Here is a 16,430-nt window from a genome sequence, read left to right as displayed (position 1 = left end):
ATACTATCTTACATTATTCTTACTAAACAGATACATTATTTATTTCCCTGGGGCTATTACATATATCATGGATCTCCATTTGTATTATGTTGCAAAACATACCTGCTTGTTCTAAAACCATAGCACTAGATTTATTTAACACAGTAATCATAAATAGGATGCCTAAATGCATATTTGCTACTTTTACGATGTTTGTGATTTAATTTATTAACTTCTTAAACAACATTTCAGAGTTTGGTTAGGAAACTCTGTTGTGTGAAAATGTTCTTTGAGAAAATATACAAATTATAACTGTGTAGAAGTTAACAAACATCCTCCAAATGTGAAGTGTTAGTGGTTTAAAAAGTCCTCATCTGAAACCAGTCATCAGCTTCACAAGACCACAGTTCTTCCACAGGTAGCAGTGACTAGCAGTGCTAAAAGCTTTCCACAGGGAATGTTGATAGATGTCTCAATCTAGTTGTCTTAGTGAACATTATTATTATTATGGAGATGGCTATCTTTTCTCTTGACACAAAGGTTATTGTGGGTTTTTAAAACTGTATCATTTAACTATGTTAGTTTCAAAGTTATAATTTTATTCAAATATTACATTGTTTTCATTTTACAATAATTAATTGTGGAGGAGATATTCAAAATGTCTTTTTGTCTTTGTTTCTGGAACTGATATCTGCTCATGTAAATTCACAGAGAAATATGATCTTAAGGATTCAAACTCATCAACTATATTATTAAAAAGTCCCTGTTTTGCAGAGCTGGGCTGGGGCTCAGCAGTAGTGCATTTACCTGACATGTGTGAGGCACTGGGTTTGATTCTCATCACCAAGTATAAATAAATAAAATAAAGGCTTATCAACAACTAGAAAAAAAAAGTTCTTATTTTTGTTTTAGATAGCAAATATGATAATAAAGCAAGGACTCCAAAAATGGAATGAAATAATTTCTACTACAGATAGAACTTTTCTTTTTTGCTATTTTTTCCAAGAAATTTTACTATTTATTGATACTTGATTGATATTTAATGTTTCACTTAACATTATAATATGCTAAGGTGATAATAAGATATAAAATTCTGTCCTTAATTGATAAAATGAGAATATTATTGTCAATGTATATAGTTTTGATGTAGTTAATACACTTTTGGAGGCAGAATAATTGTTGTCTAGTTTTAGTATAAAATGTTTAAAGTATTTTTTATATCAATGGCCTTTTGTAGAAAATTCTTTTTGCAAGTATAAAGGCCATATCTTTCCTTGAAAGACCTGTTGATTCAGAGATGTTAGCCAGCTATCTTTACCAAAACACTTTACAATGCTAAATATAGTCCACTTCAGTTAAATATGGGTATTTTAAAAAAGAAAATCCCAGTTAGACTGCAACAGAAGGACATTTTGTGTGACAATATTTTGCATGATTAAAAATTTAAACAGAATAACAGCTATTTATATTTACAGTTACATGAGAGTAATTACTAAAGCAGACAAAATACTTAGAGCATAATTTAATAATGTTTTCCTCCAGCAAAGGTGCCAAAATTGTTATTTGCATAATTTTCACAATTTGTACTGAAACATAACTAAGGGAAATTGGGAAGCCATCTCTCCCTAAGCACCTTTCTTCTTCTGTAGGAGAGGCGGGAAAGAGACTCATATATTTTAACAACCCACTTTCATATAAATTTCCACAAACACCATGACCCTCATGTCAAAATGTTAGGGGAAGGAGATGTGTTCCATTCATACTTTTTCTTTTGGGGTCTTTATTTCAATGGCTAGCCTCAGCCCAACTTCAAGGCTCCTTGTTATAACATTTGCTGGCTCAAACATTAACCTCCTGAGAGGTGCATTCTGGGCTGTTGGTAACTTGATCAGCTTGGTCTTCTCTGGGTCTCTCTCTCTCTCTTTCTGGTTCTTTGTATCACAGGAGGGAGATGATGGTATCTGGCACATTCCTAGGATGACTTGAAGATAGCAGCCTTCTGTGTTTAGGTCTGAAAGATTGTGAACTCTGTTAGCTGAAATGCCACTCTAGGGAAGCGAACAGAACATTAAAAAAGCTTTAGCTGTAGGTACTGTAGTGCAAGTAGAGTCAAATTTGAGAGCTGGGACTTGAGTGGACATTTGTCCCTGCTTTCTACCTTAATAAAATCTGAGTGTTAACTGTGGAAAAGGGCATTCCAGAGATCACTAAAAATGAATCATTAGAGTGCCCAGAAGAGCTTTATTATGATGTACTGTGTATAACTTCAGAACATACTCTGTACTTTTATATGTGCTTTTCAGGTAACTGAGTAACAAGTACATTCTTTTATCCTGCACCACAGAGATTAAGCAATCTACTGAATTATAATGGCAGCAGAATATACTTTTCTATTGGATTCTGGCAGTATCCTTTAGAGGATTCTGTGGGAGACTTAGGAGAATAGATTTCCTTTCTTAAAACACTTTAAAATTTTTAGTGAACTCTGTGTGTGTGTGTGTGTGTATGTGTGTGTGTGTGCGTGTGTGTGTGTATGTGTGTATATATATATATATATATATATACACACGTTTCAAAGGACAATGAATGAAATATATATATTTCAAATGAGAAAAGCCAAATTAAGTGAAGACTAGGCTAAGAGTGTTGTAAGCTTTCGTTTACTTCTGCTATAAAGGATTAGAGTGTTCCAGTCAATAAACAAAGCCGTTTTATGGCTCCTAACGGGTAAATTGAGGGGACTGATTTGGTCAAGGACCAGTATGAGGATGTTTCTGTTCAACAGTTAACAGGATTCAACATGATATGGAAAATACAGGCGTGCAAAACTATACTACGACACTCACGTTGCCAGCTAAAGCCTAAAACACAGCCACATTTACATATGTGTCCATCTGTCTGTTTTTACACTTTATTTTTCCAACCAGTGGGTGAAGTGGTTTTCATCCAAGCTGCAGTCTGAATTTTTTTCTTCACCCACCACTTTCCATTATATCATATAGATGCATATTTTAAAGTGCATGTTATTTGTCTCTGGACGCACATTTGCACAGCCTTGGCTGGGTTTCTGTTTCTCTTCTGGAAGGTTAGCCCATCTCCGCAGGCCTGTCCGCCTTGCAGCTGCCTGCACCAGCCAGGTTGTCTCAAGATCACTCAGCAAGCAGTTTGTCACCTTCTCCAGGTTGCAGACCCCCCCACTGCTCTCCCCTCCCTGCTCCCCCCCACCCCCAGTTGCAGGCCAGGGTGCCGCTGCCACGGCCACAATCCAGAGCCAAGCTGGTGAGAATGGAAGTGCTTTCGGTCTCTTCAGTGGAGAGCCTGCGTAAATCCTGTGTAAATAGAGGGAGGATAACAAAGAATGAGCCCCTGCAGCTCTGAGCATTTGGAGCCATTTGGGGCTGAATTTGCTAAATGCTGCTTATACCGCCTGAAAAGTTGAAGAGAAAGGAGCATAAAATCCCCTCTTTTTTTCCCTTTCTGCTCCTACCCCGGGGGGAGGGTGTTCAGGACTGGGGAAGCCCGAGGTAAGCCGATGAAGACTTGTTTTTTCAGTGCTCTTTTGAGTGTGAAAAAGGTGGCCTGGGTCACTGTCCTCTCTTTAATGTCAGAAAACCCACACAGTTAGTAAATGTTGCATGTAAACGAAAGCATTTCATCTCCTCTGCTTCCCTCCATGCTCGTGGGCCATGACTAGTCACTTGAAAAATCACAGAAAAATTTCACTTTAACGTGTCCAGACAGTTAGGCACAGCAGGAGAGTAAAAGAGATCAGTAATTAGCAGGTCTCACTGCTGGCCCCTCACTCTCCCCGCGTTTCTGGGTCTACAGCTCCGCCCCCTGCCCCCCACCACTCAACGATCTGATGTGAAAAAAAGTAAATTACTTGTGGAAAAAGATTTATTTTGCTGATGGTTCTTGGAAAGCAAGTTTTGCAAGGCTGTATTCTGAAAGAACTAGGTAGAAGCTGCTGCTGCTTCTTCCTCCTTGTCTTTCTCCTCCATTCTCATTTGAAATCCTGATGCAGATTTCTCAGTGGGATGCCCAACCCCTGCAAGAAAATGTCTTTTGACTCTTAGTGCATTTTAGTCCTGTTGTCCAAGTTAATACTTAAGAAAAAAGAAACATAAAGATATGATGGAGAGAAAACTAGTTCACAAAGCACTGTGCGGCGTGGTTTCCCTGGCTTTATTTTACTTTGTTTATAAATGTAATGTTTCCTAATAACCCTGAGAGCCTAGGCAACGGGGTAGCTCCCTTTCTCCCAGCATTCTCTTTCCAATGGTCAGATTTGAGATGGAGCACCATTTTCACAAACAATAGGTGACACGTGTCTCAGATGTCTCTGAGGAGGACCATGAATATTTGTGCACAATGAAACACTGAGCATGGTATGACCCAGTGCCCACAGGGCAGGGAGAACAGAGGGAAGAAGCCCTAGGCTTGGTGGCTGCTAAAGCCAGGGAATCTCTTTCAGAGGCACTTTCTTCAAAGCAGCTGAAAGTCTCATGAGATCCTAAAAATCTGACCAGAGGCTCCTGCTACCAATTTGTTCATTCCACTGACATTTGAGTATTTGCTCTGTCAGTGTTTGGGATTCAGAAATGAGGAAGACACAGGGTTTTACCTTGCAAGCTCACAGACAAATTAGTGAATAGATAAATTAAAAACAGGAAAAATAAGCACAAGAGAAGTAAGAACAAACTGCTGAAGAAGTAGAGAGTAGAGCACACTAACTCTGTTAGTGGGAACTAGGGGAAGCTTTACAAAGGAGATCCCTTTATTCACTGGGTTTTGAAGGCTTGATAGGAGTTTGCTAGTGAAGAAGAATGGAAAGGGGCTGGGGGGGGGTGGAATAAAGAAAAAGAGCATTCCCGGCCAACAGGAAGGATTAAAACATGGAGTCTTGAAAGATCCCTGACTCTGAAAACATCTTTAAATTTAGCAGACAACCTTGTTTCAAAATGATATTTAATGTAAGCTTTAGATCTAAAGGAAACAAAAATGACTCACTGTATAGATAATGGATATTCTTGTCAGTGTAAAAATATGCATCTGCTTATTTGTTGGTTCATACTTTTTTCTCAATGTCTCTTTGGGACATAGATGTAAATACCTGGTGAGGGGGTAATCCAGAGGCTAGCTTCAGCCTGTACATCATCCTGCCCTTCCATCAGTTTGAGGGTGAGGGCAGAGGATGTGAGCATGGGCTTTGAAGGATAAGCGCCACTCTGCCACTTCTGTATGACAAGTTTCTTGAGTTCTTGAGTCTTGGCCTTCCTATCTGTCAAATGGAGCTGATGCCAGCAATCCTGTCATTTATTTGTTGTGAAGATGCAGTCAGGATCAGAACAGTGACCATTACTTGTGATCATGATGGGAAGGAGAGTGACAACAGTGTTGGTAAAGGAAGGAAACAATATTCTGGACGTTCTCAAGATCGAGAATAGATGTCAAAAAATACCTACCTAGCATTAAGTATTAACATTTTAGGAACTGCATAAATTTGTGTATGTATGTGCAAGTATATGTGACTATGGGCAAAAATATTCAGTTTATGCACACATTTCAATATTTGTATACAAATGATTGAGGTTTTTTTTAAAGCTACAATTTAATTTATATATAGGTTTAGAATAACTTATAACACCTATAAATATCTATATGTTCATGAATATACCTAATTCCTGGAAGCGAGCTATTTGGAAGATATTGATGTCTGTCTATCTATGAAATTAGTAGATTTAAATTGCAAAATATGAAAGTAATAATAAAGATAATTGATTTTTATTGCTCAAAAAAGATAAGGAAAAAAAGCCTTGCTCTTCTGGGTCATTCTTAGTTTATTTTGCATATATTTTGTATGAATGTATTTAACTATTAAACTTAGTCCAAAGCAAGAAGTGGTGATTAAATGATGCACTATCAGTTTACCCAAAGGAAGTAAAAACACCAGTGATTGAACTCAGGATTGCTTTACCACTGAGCCCTTGCCCAGCCCTTGTTATATTTATTTATTTATTTAGGATACAGGGTCTTGCTAAGTTGCTGAGGCTGGCTTTGAACTTACGATCCTCCTTCCACAGCTTCCCAAGCCACTGATATTACTGGTGTGCGTCACCATGGCTGGCCCCAAATAAATTTTATTTGTCCTAGTTATTTCTCTGAAGATACACTGACTGAGACACTAGTTTTAGATGGTTGTTATTTGAAAATGTGCCAAATGTCATAGAAACATTATCCTATTTTTTAAAAAGTGGCTTCAAGGAAGGGAAATGTATCATTTTAATCACAGTTCTATGAAGTATTTAATAGTATCCAAGTGATGGCATCAAATCTCATGAGAGGCTAAAAGTATGGATAGGAAGTTTTCAAATTTGTAGCATCTCTGGGGTCAGACTGGTGCTGTCTATATCAGGGTCTCCACTTGGACCATGATAAACCAATTAAGAAAAAATCCTGAGTATCAAAGATTCTTGCTCTACTGATTGCATTTTTTTTTTTTTTTTTTTTTTTTTTTTTTTTTTTTTTTTTTTTTTTTAAGAGAGAGGAGAGGGGGAGACAGAGAGAGAGTTTATTTATTTATTTATTTTAGTTCTCGGCGGACACAACATCCTTGTTGGTATGTGGTGCTGAGGATCGAACCCGGGCCGCACGCATGCCAGGCGAGCGCGCTACCGCTTGAGCCACATCCCCAGCCCTCTACTGATTGCATTTAAAACCCTTGCAATCTCTGGCTGGCTTTGGGAGTATGCACATTATTTGAGGCCAAGCTGGACCAGTTCTTGCTAAGTCCCAACCTCTGGGCCCTAAAAATAATCTTTTCTCTGCATTTAGACTTTTCCCTATAGAATTGGCCTTATATGGATCTGTGATTAATTACAGGGTTCAGACAAGGTAATGCTTTGAAAAGTAAAACAATTTGCAATGTTTCTGAGAATTCCAGTAGTATTTGACTAGACTTAAAATTGCCCTGCCTAGGTTCCAGTTTATCTTTGACCACATGTAGCTGTAGAATCGTGGGCAAAGACTGACCATCCTAGCTTCAGTTGTCTCGTTGCAAATATTTGTTTTGGGGGGACAGTGTAAGTAAGAGTTGGACTATGACCATTGTGGTTGTTGTATTGTGTTTCTGAGGGACAGTGAAAGTTCCATGCCCCTGTGGTATAAGACTCATAATAGCACCTGCTGTTTTTATCATCTTTTTTTTTTCCCAAACCAAGTAATTGATGTCTACAATACAGACAGATTTTTGGCTAAAGAGAGTAAGACACTATGCCAATGGCAGGAAATGATGTCCTTTTGCCTGGGTAGTTTTTATGACCAAGAATTTTATGGGTGAGAATGTCTGCTATAGGGTCATCTGCCAGTCTTCTTGTAGTGGGTCCACATCCTCCTTGATTCTCCAGATAAACAGTTTTGCTTATGGATTTTGTCTATTCCTGGATGATGGTAGTATCCCGTGATTTAGCTTCCAGCATCTAGGCTGTCAGCATTGTTCTTTTAAGTAGGAGTATGCTGGAGCTACTTAGTAGAGTAGTGCCCTGTTCAGTCATGGGAAGCATGTGTAACTTCATCCAGAGCATGAGAGTAAATCCAACTAGAGATGCTTTCAAAATACTTCACAGTCTTAAAACAGTAGGAGGATGCAGAGATTAGATTGAGGCCTTCAAGCAACAAGGGGTAGTAAACTAAGGGGATCATCTCTACTGCCCACAGTGGGTCCTCCAGCTGAAGTGGGCATTACAACCACCTGGAGGGCTTATTAATGCAAATTGTTGGGTTCTACACCTAGCATTTCAGACTCAGTGGACCTGAGAATTTTCATTTCTTACAATCTCTTAGCTGGACCTCATTTTGAGAAGCCAATGCCCTGCAGCTTCTTGAGTTCTCTTTAACCTTCACCACCAGAAGATTAGGATGGGGTTGGGTGATAATGGCCAGTGTAGTACATGGGGTTGCAGTTCTGATGATGGTCAGAATGCTATGGCTTTCCTGCAGGGAACAAGGCCCAGGCCAAATCATAATCATTTCCAGTTCATGGGAGGAAAGTGGAATTTTAACTACTTACTGTTCTTGAGGTTGTGTACCATTTCAAGTTAGGTCACCTGGTTGGGTGGCTTCCAAAAAACCAGCTTCAGGCCAATGGCAAAAGCAAATCCAAGGCATTGTTAAAAATACCAGTTCTTGGTCCCTGCCCTAAGATATTTTGACTCAGTGAGTCTGGGTAAGGCTTTAGGACCTGTGTTTTTAACAATCTCACCTGATCATTCAATCTACATATTTATTTGTTCCAAGGCCTCCTTCTCATGGTCACATAAATGTTCACTAGTGCACATCTGTGTTAAGTATCTTTCCCAAAACTCAGACTATTCCCTTGGTCAGGGGATTAGCAATCTTTTAAAGGAAGCCCACCCAATCTTTCTTTCTTTTTAGTACTGGGCATTGAACCCAGGTGCGCTTATCCACTGAGCCACATAACCAGCCCTTTTTTATATTTTATTTTGAGACAGGGTCTCACTAAGTTGCTTAGGGCTTCCCTAAGTTGCTGAGGCTGGCTTTGAACTCACGATCCTCCTGTCTCAGCCTCCCGAGCAGCTGGGATTACAGGTATGCACCACCACACGTGGCACACCCAGCCTTTCTCTGTTTAGATTTTCAGCATCAGAGATAGCAGTGCTGGTAGAATAGGGCCTGTGGTTTAGTCCCTCAAACAGGCTGCTGTAGGCACTTAGGCCTTCTAAGTGTGTTTAGAGCAACACACTTAATGCGTCATTCCTGGTGTGTTTAGAGCAACTATGTACACGCAGGTGACTGACCCAGGCCAAATTATTAATATTCAAATTATTAATGGCATTATTTATACCATAGGAACCAGCTCTTAAGAGCCCCATGTAAGTGTGTTCCCTAGAGTAGAGATAGTCAGAAAGACCGAAGGGCCCTTGAGTAAGCTCATCAATCAATTCAGTCATTCATCCACCCAACATCACTGTGTATGTGCTCGGGAAAGGCATGGGGATATGTTCTTGGGATAAAAAAGATAAACAAGAAACAGCTCTTGCCCTCAAGGAGTCCACAATCTTGAATCCTAACTTCAGATGGTGAACTATATGCTATCAGCTTTCAAATGTCCTTTGGCATGGGCAATTGTGCTAGTATACATACCTTGAGCATATGAACTGGTTTGGCACATGTGTGAAGGATTTCCAACCATCCTACACACACACACACACACACACACACACACACACACACACACACATACAGCCCTAAAACAAAAATACAATATCTTCTTTAATATTTATTAACTCTAGCATCATCTGCAGAATTTTATTTTAGGCTGCAAAGCATAGTTTCCTTTCAAATTTTCCTTTATGCTGTTGTTGGTACTCTATTCTGGAGTTGGTTCACAGTCCACTGGAGGAAAAAATGATGGTATTTATTGTTACGTTGGAAGAGGAAAATCCCTCTTTCTTATAGAGATATAAACACTAATATTAAAAGTATTTTGTTATTAATAAAAAGCCAGACATATTTTTATAATTATTTGTTAAATGAAATCTAAATTTAAATATTTCATAACATTTGTCTAAATTGGACTGCTTTACATTAAAATTCATGTAATGCTACCATTTCTCCAATTTAAGTCAGTCACCATCAAAGAATGTTCAAGCTTGCTATGTTTTTTTTTTTTTTTGAGCTAAATATAGTGATTCATATAGTTTGAAGGCATTATCGGACCTCTTTGCTTTTAAACAAGAGAAAATGCACTGTGGAAATGCTGTCTCTCATTTTTAAGGTCATTGATTGGGTTAAAAAGGCAAATGCCTTTTTTCGTTGAACTTCCTTCAATTAAGCCATTAACCTTTTAAAATAAGTGTATTCAAAAATCTATCAAAAAAAGCTAAATGAGATTTTAACAAAATCCTGACAATTTCAGCTTAAACATATACACAGAAACCATATGTGCTTAGGAAGAAATATATACACACAGGCATTGTTTACAGAGTGTGTTTTTATATTTGGAAGACACTGAAGGAAGAGTTATTCCATACATACATTATCTGAAATGTACATTCAGATAGCCCACATAGATTTTACATTAAGAGACAGAGATATCTCTATCCACAGTAAGTAGACAGACAGACAGACAGACTTCAAACTTGCACTTGCAGTGTGGGTTTTTTTTTTTTCTCCCTCATCTCCGGGTACTGCTTTTCAAAATCGCCTCGGGCTACAGAACAGCACCTCAGATCCCCAAGGCCCACTGCCTGGCTCCTAATAGCCACTCTCCATCTGTGTCACATGAACAGCTGATGAGATCGCTCCAGTGTCTGTATTTTGGAGAGCACATCCACCCAGGTTAAAATGCTAGGGTTGCCAAGGAGCAGTCAGAAGCCATTAGTGTGGGTGAGAATTTGCCTTGCAGCAGTTCCTTGGCATGGTGGAAAGCGTGTGCACGTGTCCCTGCGTGAGCCTGTGTGTGTGTGTGTGTGTGTGTGTGTGTGTGTGTTCTTGTGCAGGCGACCCCCTGGTGTACATGGGTGTGCAGGAGGGTAGGCAGATGCAGACTGGATTCTATATATCCAGTATTCAGAAAGTCAAATGCCTTTTGTTTCCCTGTACACTGGTTTGTTCTTTCACTATTTGGGGTCTCTGTTTCTCTCCCTTTTTTTTTTTTTTATCATAACAGAAGGCAAAGAAAAAGAGAACAGCAACTTCGGGGTCATGCTCTAGTGTTTGGGCAGATGGAAGGGAGCTGCTTTGCCTTGGGGCAGGGTGGTTGTAATGAAGTGGCCTGTCAGTCTGTAAATAGTGAGGGTCATCTCTTCCATGTGATGGAGGGTATCGCATTGCAGTGAAAATGGAAATGTCAATAAAATTAATCTGCCAGCTCTTTGCTGTGGTTTTTCTGCTTCTCTGGTCAAAGAAGGTTGAGGGTGTTTTCTGCGAGAAAGGAAAAGAACAGGTACAGGGAAGCCCACAGAGCAGATCTCAAGTTAGAAGGCCAGTGACCCAGCGGGCAGGAAGTCTGTGTTGTCGCACAGTCCAGGAGTCGGGGAGCGGGTCTGGCAATGAGCTTGTGGATCTATAGCATTCCTCGGGAAGCTCCAGAGCGTCCAGCTCAGGCTACATTGAGCACAGAGTTTATTGTTTTAGGCTTTCTTGGACAAGGTTTTTACTTAGCATGGGATTTATGGCATTTACTGCTAATGAATGTCTATTCTTAAATTACAAAAACCCCCATCTCAGCGCAATTCCCAGATGTCCTTCCAGGACCCTGGCTTCTTAAACACCAGCAGGGAGCATAAACTCTCCACTTCTCTGTTTTCCTCTTTCGTGTGGCTCCAGGCTAATGATGTGCAAGGAAAACACAGCCATCTATAAAGCCCCAGTGCTGTCCCCGTATTCTTCATTTATTTTGCATTTGATTATGCCACAAGTCGGATCTTGTTTCTTTCCTTTTTTTAAAGTTATTAGTTCAAATATTAATGTAGGGATATGGCATATATTGCTGCTCTTGATTGATGCCTTCCCAAAAACAGGAAGACGTGCTCGTATGAATTTTAAGAAAGTAGGGGTCCTGCAATGCCTTGCCAGAAGAGTTTTTCAGATACATAATTTAGATGCCCTCCAGGCAGGCTTTCAAGGCATTTTTGCCGGAGGGCAAGAAAAAATAACTATGACTGTTAAAAGTAAATGATTTTTGCTAATGCACAATTAATGCCAGAGAAAAGCACAGAAGAGAAAGATGTTGATAGAAACTTCTGATTAAGTGAGCACCCTACCTTGATGTGTATCTTTTTCCCCCCTCATGATAATGATCAGTGGTGCAAAGAGCTAAAAGTTTTCATGTCATGCAAATGCTGAGTGCAGGGTCATATGAGGAGTGTGCGAATGTGCATGCTTAGGAGGTGACAGTTCTAGGAGGGGCTGAGCAGGCAGTGCGTTATGTGCAATCAACAGTGACACAGTTACTGTCACCTATGCAGGCAGCCTAGAATATATAGACTACAGAACATTTAACTTGATTACCCTACAGTATGTGTTCACTCTGGGCATGGGGATGCATTTCCACCGAATGGGTTTTCTGATGGCGGTTTTCCCACATTGGATTCCATAATTGACAAAGAGCTACTGCACTGTGTCAAGCACACAATTATAATTGAATTAATGATATGGGCGAGTGTGAGACACACAAAATTAACATTTGAAGAGGCCTGGTTTAATTTTGTCTTTTACATATTTGTGTCTCCAATTATACTTTAATGAAAGAGAATATACCCGCTTAATGGATTTCTTTCAACAAGCTTAGCTGAGCTCGTCATTAGCCGCACATTGTTGTTGGCACCCTTACTATGTTTTCTCTAATGCGTTTTCATTTCTTCCTACTAGGGGACGGTTTAGACAACAGTGTAGCTTCACCTGGTACGGGTGACGATGACGATCCAGACAAGGACAAAAAACGCCAGAAGAAAAGAGGCATTTTCCCCAAAGTAGCAACAAATATCATGAGAGCGTGGCTCTTCCAGCATCTCACAGTAAGTCACAATGAGAGAGAGAGAGAAAGAAAAGTTTTTGTTGTTTTGCTAAGTTCTTCTAGCGAATTGCATGATTAGTTTAAAAATTAAGAGTGCCTGTTTTTCTTGAAATCTGATGACCAACAAAACAGTTCAAGTGTTATCAATATTACCATGCAAACAGCATCCTCCAGTAGGTAGCAGGGTTTCATTTTAAGAGGCCAGCAGTGGACCTTACTCAAAGTGGTCAGAGATCCTAAACAGTATACATGAGTAAATGTGTGTTTTTTTGCTGAATGATATGAGAGAAACCTCAGATAATGCAACCACAACTAAAGGAAACGGCTGGAAGGAGCTCACAAATCCATAAACATTGCTGATTATTAACAAAAGCCGTCTCTTCCAGGAGGCAAAAAAATAAATAAATAAATAAAAAGTATCTTGCCACATGCATGTCCAAGCTCACAGTATCAGGTGCAGCTTTCCTTGCTGAAGCAGTTTACAAACATGTCATGTATTAATGACAAATGCTGAAGGGTTATAGGTACTATAATGCCTTTGTTTGTAAGGTGGAAATTAAAGATTGTTTTTTGGCTGTTCAAGTCCATTATCTTACGAACTAACCCTGTTCACTTCCGGGAGAGGATTAACCATGTGCAACACTTTTAAAGTAACAATTTATCTTTATCCTCCTGTTTGAAATGGGTTTTATGTGTCAGTATATACTGTTGACTCTAAGACTCTCATGACAAAAAAAAAAAAAATGACAATATACTTTTACAGAGGAACTAGGAATGCTTACATTTTATTGTCCACTTGGAAATTCTGAGAAAATGGTAAAAATTTCAGAGGATGCTTCTTGACATGATATTGTTTTCAGACCATTCTGTTTTGGCTAATGCTTAAAAACAGAGGAGCATGTTGGAAGCTGAAGGTCTTTGATTATCCAACTTGTGTGTCGCCATGCTGAATGACATTAGTTACAGTGTCATGGGTCCAGCACAAGGTTCCACTTTTATTTATGATGGTGGCTGCTGATCTGCTCTTCTCACCGGAGCTGCAGAGGGCAAGGGGTGGTGCGGTGGTGAGGAGGGAAAAGTGATAGATTCACATTCCTAAATCGGCCATTTTGATGTAAGGACATTAGTAGCAAACTAAGGTGTATCGATCTGGCCTGTGGTGTCAGGATTAGCTGGGAGAACCAACGAGGCTGCCGTGGTAGTGGTTATTCTTGCCTTGCAGCTATGGCCATTTCAAAGGTCAGGGCCCTGCACGACTCGGCTCAGAGGAATTAGACAGAACATGCGGTCTCTGGGCTGATTACTTAACCAAAGACAAAATAATGAGTCCTAAGCAAATACTGACTAATTGAAAGGGCTGTAAATCCATTACATATTGGTCAGGGATAATCAGGAGTATTTAATCACTTTTATCTATTCAGGAGCACTGAAGCTGCAACAGCAAAGCCCTGAACCTTGCCATGTGGTTATTATTCTCATCATTATCAAAATTACTTCACAGCTGTTCTTTGCTACATCACCTCAGCTGGAGATTTACTAACCTGTAAAATGTTTTTAATTTGGAAGTCGAGTGAGTGTGAGGGGAGGGTTTTCTCATTTTTAACCCGAGGTTTGTTTGGTTAGAGTAGCAACTAAGACAGACGGGGTAGCCGCCTATGGCAGACGGACTGCTTTCTCCTGACCAGCTCACCTGGCTGCTTTCCTCCCCCCTGTCCTCTGTCGTGCTCTGCTTTTACTGGTCAAAAATAAAGACTTGGACAGTTGCTTTTCCAAGCAAACACCTGCATGTGTTTTCAGCCTCTGTGTCATCCAAACCAATGTCACAGAATAGCAGAACCTAGAGGATTTGGCTGCTGTGTTTACCAGGGAGGAAACTGAGACCCAGAAAGGGAAGCAACCAGCTGAAGGTCAAGCTGAGTCCAGGACCCAAGCCTTCCGAGTCACCACCTCATGTATTTTTTCACCATGTTATGATGACTTTGCTAAACTCATTATCATCTTTAGCAGTTGCATAGAAATCTCACAGTCTCTGCCATCAAAACACTCAGAGTCAGAGGGGAGAAATATGGAGAAGCCGAGTGCTGTTTTCTTTACTTAATTTTAAAACTTCCTGTTCCCCCAGCCTTTCTGCCCATATTCCGTGGGTTGATTCTCACGTGGAAGTGTCAGGAGCCTCGGTAGTTTTCTTGCCTTGTCCCGAGAAGCTCAGATCTCCTATCTCCTTGTTGGGGAATGTGCCACCATGCACTGTGGCCACTGGCTGAGAATCGTGGGTGACCAAGGATTCCAGGGCATTTGGTTCTATTGTACTGGGAACTAACTGTAAGAAGTTATCCTCACCCCAGTAGAGCATTCATCTAGTTAAATGTGTAGAAGGCTTTGTGCAGAATTCTCTGTTCAACTAAAGTGTTTAATGAATGCCTATCCTTGGGGTGGGGAGAAGACTCAAATAACCAGAGCCCGGGAATCAAGAAACCTGCATTTCAAGTTCAGTTCGCCCCTGTAAAGGCTGATGAATCTCTGTTAAGTCCAATGAGTTCTCTGGACCTTCGTCTTCCTTGTTTTCCAAAAGAGAGGGACACATTGCAGCATCTGTAGCCTCCTTTCCTTGTTCCTACATTCTGGTGCTGCTCAGGGACATTAAGTTAGAGCCAGGCTCTGCCTCAGCCTCTATCACCCTTTCCTCTCCCCTTCCTCCACTTTACTGTTCACTAAGTGCTTTATTTTCTCTTCCCCATGACCTTCTTTCACAACTTGGCCCCTTCCTTACTTTCTCCCACTGGCCTTGTCTCCCATCCTCCTTATCTTTTCTGCATCTCCCTTGTATCTTAAGGGAATTTTCCCGGTTTCTCTTTGAAAATGTTTTCCCTCTTCATTCACACTTTACTCCCACCGGAGAGAAGAGGTTCAGTAACTTTGATGAGGATGGTCCTGTAAAACTTTTACTTTCCAATCTTTAATGAGCTCAAAGATTTACTCAGCTGTAATTCTGAGCTCAGAAACCAAGAATAGAGAGCCCTAACTAGCGACATGTTAATTTAGACTTCTTTTCTTACATGCACTAACAGGCATGAGGAAGTCCTTGGAAATAGAGATGCCCCAGTATATTTTTCTGTCATTTAATTAATTTCAACTTTCAAAGTGAAATGTTGGCTAGAGCTCACTGAAAATAGATGTAGTCTAAATTATTATTTCATGTAAATTTCTTTACAAGTGCATGATTCAATGTGCATTCCTCCATTATTAGTCTCTTTAACATTATTTCAAACTGGTTTGTTCCCTTTTGTGCAGTATGTCCTGTTCTTGTATTACAATAATCCCCGATGTACCCTTTTTTCTTTCTTTTTTTAAAAAGAAGCTAATTGAATTATCTCATTATTTTAATTTGTTAAGCAAATGTATTTTGCATCTCAGGATGTGTTCTTAAAGAAGGGGGCTGCTGAGGCTTTGCCCCCTGAATGGGCCATTGGCCCATTTTGACATTCATGCATTCATTAACTAGTAGAACATAAAAGAACTCTGGTTGTATTTTTTTTTTTCCAAACACCCAACCAGCATGGAGCAACTTTTTCCAATAAGCCACAGGGGTCTCTCTACATATGTTCTCAACTGCAAGCTATTGTCACCTATTCTGAATACCTCAAAAGGCCCAGAAGGGAAAAAAGCCCACCTCAACAAAGGCCAACTGTAGCAATTGTTAAGTCTTAGTCTCAATATGACAAAAATCATTAACCTTCGTTTTTTCTTGGAAGAACAAATTCCACTACAACTGTAACAGTTAAAACAATCTCTGAAATTCCTGTGTACTACCAACTTTAGGGGGAAAAGGGTAACAAATGTTGATAACTGGTTACAATGAAGAAAATATTTAAATTAAATCCAAAGTGGAATTTTAAAACCTCAAGCTATTTGA

The 16,430-nt window shown here is 39.8% G+C and overlaps 1 protein-coding gene across 20 annotated transcripts in view; it reads left to right on the top strand.

The window, feature by feature from the left end:
• Positions 1-16,430, top strand: part of Meis2 (Meis homeobox 2) — a 202,203-nt gene that overhangs the window by 49,744 nt on the left and 136,029 nt on the right. For all 20 annotated transcript variants that reach the window (XM_026390716.2, XM_026390705.2, XM_077799546.1 and 17 more), the window contains one exon: positions 12,373-12,518. In XM_026390716.2, the coding sequence (XP_026246501.1) occupies positions 12,373-12,518 (146 nt within the window). The remainder of the gene's footprint in view (positions 1-12,372; positions 12,519-16,430) is intronic.

This window comes from Urocitellus parryii, chromosome 6, assembly GCF_045843805.1.
Source record: "Urocitellus parryii isolate mUroPar1 chromosome 6, mUroPar1.hap1, whole genome shotgun sequence".
Classification (NCBI taxonomy): domain Eukaryota; kingdom Metazoa; phylum Chordata; class Mammalia; order Rodentia; family Sciuridae; genus Urocitellus; species Urocitellus parryii.
The sequence above is the reverse complement of the archived record's forward strand: the minus strand, read 5'-3'. Positions and strand labels throughout refer to the sequence as shown.